We start from the raw sequence: 6,000 nt of genomic DNA on the forward strand, positions 1-6,000 counted from the left end.
TGCTGTATATCATTAACATATATAGTAGCAACATGTTATAGTCTATAGATTTCATCATATAGATATTTTTAATATACTGTATGTAGATATGCAATTTTTAAGATGGGTATTTCATATATTATGTAAACGTATACCTTAATATATGAGGTGTGATAATATATCCCCTTATAGGTGGCATATACGGCCATCTCACTCTGCATATAGGGATATATGTTATATATTACATACAGTCATCAGCCACATTAACCTGCTAGGGCACTGGGGGCCAATATACTCTACTACCCTCATTCACCCCACTCTGAGCAGTGTGTAGTCTTTCTGGGTTGGTCTTCCTGTTCCCAGGTTTGATTCATAGTTATTTGATGAAACATACATTTAGTCTTAGAACTGGTCTACACTTGTCCTTGACCCTCTTCAAGATAGGGCCTCAAGACCAGGTAATGAAGCAGGAGCCTTAAGGAGCCTATGATGGTGAAGTTTAAATGAGCACAAACCAGTTGACCCTTTGACCAGCTGGTGGATCCAGCCTTGGCCCCAGTCTTAAAGAGCAACGTGAACTTCAGCTCATTGCTCAAGGGCACATGGGCAGACATTTTCAGAGGAGTGAGGGTTATTCAACTATGTTGGAACAGCTGATGTGATGTCAGTTTTCATCAGCTGTCATTGCTCAACATCTGTCATGTTGTGGTTAGGGAGGGAGGGCGGGTCCAATGGACCTGGGAGGACTCTCATAGTTCTGTTGTCATCAGTATGATTTATAAGGGGGAAGTGAGAGAAGCCCAGTCACAGTAAAGGACTGACTGAACGAGGCAGTGTTCATCACTGAGGTAGGACCAGCTATTACTGTGTGAACAGATAATGTTGTACAATATCAATTATTCATGAAATATCAAATCTGACTTTATTTCACAGTCTTAAGAAACTTATTAGCAGTGTTACTGTGTTATTATAAAAAGGTAATATCACACCTCAGAAACAAGCTTTTTACTGGAAGTTGTGTCTAAATATAATTTTGTATCTATAATCCAATAGTAGCCTACTGGCTTTGGATTTTTAAACAAATGCATCATATAAAATCTTTCTTTCTATAATACTGGTGTTTATGTTTTTAAAGCATTAAGGCAGTCAGGCTCTCTCTGATTTGTCCTAATGAGTTTGTGGTGTCTGTAACAGATTCATTTATTTAGTCTCAGAGGCTGAGACACAGCTACTCTTTATTCAGAGTCCTCAGACTCTACCAGGGGTGGAGAGTAACTATGTGCATCTACTAGAGTACTGTACTTAAGTATATTTTTTCAGTATCTGATTATTGTTTTTATGACTTTGACTCCACAATATTTCTATGAAGTGCTCTTACTTTGAAGCAGAGCTTTTAGTCAGTGAATGTATTTTCTTTCATTTTGAAAATGTGATAGAGCATACACTGGGTTAGGGTTAGAGTTAGGGTTAGGATTAGTGAGAAAAACCAGGAGAAAATCAATCACAGCCAACTCCTCCACTGTCAGTCATGTTTGAACCTGTGACGATGGCGACCTTAGATAAAGATGAGGCAGAAGATTCTTCACCAGAGACCATGGTCTGATCTGAAGTCTGTGTTTGAAACTTTAAGAAAAATAAAGAAAGATTCATTTAGTTTTAATGTTTGCTGTGTTTACCACGACCATCGTTCATCACTGACTAAAAAAAAAAAAATGAAAACAACAATGGCTCCTTAAGTTGATTCAGTTGTGTTTTTATGTTTAAAGTCTTTTTATTTTATCCTACAGTCTTTTTATTGTACAGTACAGTACAATTGTTAACTGCTAACTGTGGACAGCTAACTGTGTTGCTGCTGTTTAAGTTTTCATGTCCACTTTGAATTGTCCTGTGTGTAAAATGTGCCACACACTGAGGTTTCCTCACACTGACCTCACTGACATGAAACGTGGCAGGGTCAATGGTGTGCTCATCAGTGCTGTCTCTGTTTTCTCTCTCTCAGACTTTCATCATGGGGGAGTGGTCCTTCTTGTCTGATCTGTTGGACAAGGTGCAGTCTCACTCCACTGTTGTGGGGAAGGTCTGGATGAGTGTTCTGTTCCTCTTCAGAATCTTTATCCTGGCCGCTGGTGTAGATACAATATGGGGGGATGAACAAGCGAACATGGACTGCAACACCAAAAGCCCTGGTTGCAGGAACGCCTGCTACGATAAATCTTTCCCTATGTCTCACTCACGCTTCTGGGTCCTCCAGATCCTAATTGTCACCACACCGACACTCATCTATCTGGGGCACGTCCTGCTGGTGATTCGCAGAGAGAACAAGCTGAGGAGACGCGTGGAGCAGAAACTTGGTAAGAATGGGATGGTTAAAGTTCCAAAGTACTCAGATGAACACGGCAAGGTGCAGCTGAAGGGTGTCCTGCTGGTCAGCTACATGATACAGCTGCTGTTCAAGGTCCTGCTTGAGGTGGGATTCATCGTAGGCCAGTATTACCTCTACGGCTTCATATTAATGCCCACTAAGATCTCATTTCCCCACTATCCCTGTCCAGCCCCGGTGGACTGCTTCATAAGTCGTCCCACAGAGAAAACCATCTTTATTGTCTTTATGATGGCGATGGCCGTCCTCTCTGTGGTCCTCAACATCGTGGAGATGTTCCACCTGATCACCTGCAAGATTAAGGAGCGGAAGAGGAGGAGCAGTGGCTCAGTCCCGTCAGAGGTGTACAGCCTCCCCTCACCGAAGCACAGTGAGAGAGTCACACTGTGCTGAGAGACTATGAACAGACAATCAGCTTCACCTGCAGTCCGCTGCTTCTCGCTTTGCTCAAGATTGTTAGAGATGAATGTTGCGATGACTCATATCCAGTTTCAAACTGTCAGAGTACCTACAGTGATTCATCATAGATTTTGCCTTTTACTTGTAGCTTTAAATAAATGAGGTCTGTAGAGCAGCACTATGATTTGTATTAAACCATGTCCATCAAATCGGTCAATGTGAATGTGACAGGGGCTATTAAATAATGTGCTTGTGTGAAACTTAAACTTTTGAAATAGTTTCAGGTATTTCAAATGTAAATTGGACGGATGTGGTTCTGGACTGGTGAGTCTGTGGCTTTAAGAGTTTCTAGAAATTAAGGAAAGATAATAAACTTTATTTATAGCCCTTTTCATTACAAACAGTCTTTATAAAAGTCATCTTATTGTGGCTGAAACACTAGTTCACTGTCACTTGACCTGGGTCATTTTAAAAATTCACCTCTGTACAAATGTTAGTTTGGAGCTGATAACCTCATTAGGATGTTTGTTGATTTCTTATAGTTTATGTCTGTGTATTAGTGGGAACTATTAAACACAGACACACAGCTGTTCTACAACTCATTTCATATTGTTTCATTTACAGTTTGTCATTGTTTACTCTGCTGCTGTACAGTGGAATATTTCTCCTTTAAGAATAAAACTGTTTTTTAATCATGAAATAAGTTAAATCAATAAATCAGTGACTAATGTGGATTTATATTTTTTCCTCTGAAATACATGAGGGGATAGTGTCAGTTACTCTACAACAGCTGGCTGTCGAACCAAAACATACATTATACCACTCTATACACTGATATGTACCACAGACATTAAACGCTGACATTAAATACTGATTTTTAATCTCTTAATTAAAGATTGAAATAATGAACAGTCTGACAGTAAAACATTCTCTCAGGAGTGTCTCAAGGAGAAGCTAGATTGACCTCCTGGTGGTTGTCTACCTCTTCCACTCAGACTAGTTTCAGATTACATCGCTGTTTATCCAGAGTCATATAAAATATGCCTGGAGCTCCATCGCAGAGGTGACTGTCAGTCTGATCTGGTTCAGTGTCGTCACAGAGGAAGGTTGATCACAGACAGTGTGTGTGTGGAGCCCTGGAAGCTGTTGGTGGAGAAATTACATTTCAATCAGCTGCAGCTTCTCCTATTCTTCTTCCACATCAACTGAGAGAGAATCTGAGATCAGCCTCAGCAGATATCATGACAGAGGTGCTGCTGCTGCTGCTGCTGCTGCTCAGAGTCTCTTTCAGATCTCAGAGGACTGAAGTTCTGTCCCATGTCTACACCAGTTCACGTCTCAGTTCCTGTCAATGACGCTCATGTTCACAACAGATTCTGCATGTCAGTATCATTTTAACTCTTGAATAACTCATAGGCGGTGTCAGGCCGCACCTGGCCTGTAGTTTGGGCACCCTTAAATAGAGTACCACACCACAGTAGTTACCAATGATTAACATGTTTTCAGCCGAGTGAGCCATCAGTTAATGTCAGTTGAAATGACCTAAATTCATTTTGCCTTGTTAATGTTGGGCCAGTGAGAATCTGTATTCAACAAACATGTAGTGATAAGTTTTATTTTCCTTTGTCAAACTCTTGTCTTTATCATTTTATGGAGCTGTTTTATGATTATGCTGTTCTGATACTACAGCACAGACTTCACCGCAGCCTTCAGCCAGGGAGCTGAGGTGTAGCTTCTCCGCCTCCTCCTCTCCAACACTGCACATGTCAGGGGTTTAGTGAATCATGTGGTTCTGTGAAATGGAATAAAATCACGATGTCAAAGAGTAAACCATTACAGCATGATAATGACATTGTGATTTATTCTGATGACACCTTGGAAACAGTTCACACACAGTGAGTTACTAAAAACATTGCCTGCCTCAGACTTCCTGACTTCACATTATGTTAAAACCTCATCTCTCAAAAAGTGAACTTTCCAGAAAAAGAGGAACTGAGAGTTTAGGCCACTCATCTGTGTGAAACTCTTTCAGATGTGGGTCTGCAGTAAAACTTTGGATTCATCACATTATCTTGACTCAAAGCTTTCTCTGAGATTTCAGCCCGATCTGATGGTTTTCATCAGCAGATGGTTCAGCTGCCAACACGTCACTTTGACATACAACATGTGTCACATTATCACAGGTACATGGGGGAGATGATGTCCCCCAATGACCCGTGGTTCACAACCTTTGGCCTCTCCACAGGTGATTCTTACAGTCATTAGTAAAATATTGTTGAGAAGCTCTGCTGTTGTTGATTTGCAACATTGCTCATCAGGGCGCCCCGGTGGCATGCACCTTACCGCATCAGCCTGGATTTGAATCCAGCCTAAGCACTTTGTTACAGGTCATCCCCTCTCTCTCCCCAACTTCCCTGTCACTCTCTCACTGTCCCTATCAAAAGAAAGGCAAAAATGCTGCCCAAATAACCAAAAAGAAGACATTGCTCGTACATTATACAGTATGTTTAGGTGCCAGACCCTCATGGTTTATAAAACACCAAAAGTATAGTTACAGTGGTCAAACATTTAACTTCATTACCAGAGGGAGACAGAGTCCACAGCTCCATTACTGGAGTCAGAGTATAGCTCCTCCTGGTCAAATATGACTCTAATACAAGTGAAAGTTGTTCAGTCAGAGTTAAAGTACTGGAGTACTTGATGTTAAAAATACTGAAGTATTCAAAAGTACGTTTATGTGAACACATTGTTGTATTGTTCCACATTTACAGAACCTGATGACTCTGAAACAACCTTGACTGACTGACTGACTGACTGACTGACTGACTGTAGAACCTGTAGAATAAAAAGACTGTAGGATATGATAAAAAAGACTTTAAACATAAAAACACAACTGAATCAACTTAAGGAGCCATTGTTTTCATTCTTTTTTTTAGTCAGTGATGAAGTCTGGTCGTGGTAAACACAGCAAACATTAAAACTAAACTAGAAAATTCCAGGGAAATTTTGAGTGCCACGGGGGCTACTGCCGGGATGAGTACATGATTTATTTCCAGTGTTCAAAAGTCACCCTGATCATATTCTGGTTTTGAGAAATGTCTTGATATAAAAGACTCTGATATAAAACAATGTCACATCCCTCCATCATGTATTATGTGGGAAATATCTCATATTCTGTGTTTTTTTTTTAATAAAACAAGAGGCAACATGTCTTCAAACTGGCATTTAAAGGATTAAAATCC

At 40.4% G+C, this 6,000-nt stretch overlaps 1 protein-coding gene across 2 annotated transcripts; it reads left to right on the forward strand.

Moving 5' to 3' along the window:
• Nucleotides 1-768: 768 nt before the first annotated feature.
• Nucleotides 769-3,531, forward strand: LOC111238710 (gap junction Cx32.2 protein-like). 2 transcript variants are annotated; one of them, XM_022768364.1, is made up of 3 exons: nucleotides 769-827; nucleotides 1,979-2,330; nucleotides 2,532-3,531. In XM_022768364.1, exons 2-3 carry the CDS (start codon nucleotides 1,988-1,990, stop codon nucleotides 2,750-2,752), a joined length of 564 nt encoding a protein of 187 aa, XP_022624085.1. In that variant the 5' UTR covers nucleotides 769-827; nucleotides 1,979-1,987; the 3' UTR covers nucleotides 2,753-3,531. The 2 variants fall into 2 exon arrangements, with proteins under 2 accessions (XP_022624085.1, XP_022624075.1); XM_022768354.1 differs by having other exon boundaries at nucleotides 1,979-3,531.
• Nucleotides 3,532-6,000: the final 2,469 nt, after the last annotated feature.

The sequence above is a fragment of the Seriola dumerili genome, unplaced genomic scaffold (assembly GCF_002260705.1).
Source record: "Seriola dumerili isolate Sdu_G_001 unplaced genomic scaffold, Sdu_1.0 BDQW01000025.1, whole genome shotgun sequence".
NCBI classification, from domain to species: domain Eukaryota; kingdom Metazoa; phylum Chordata; class Actinopteri; order Carangiformes; family Carangidae; genus Seriola; species Seriola dumerili.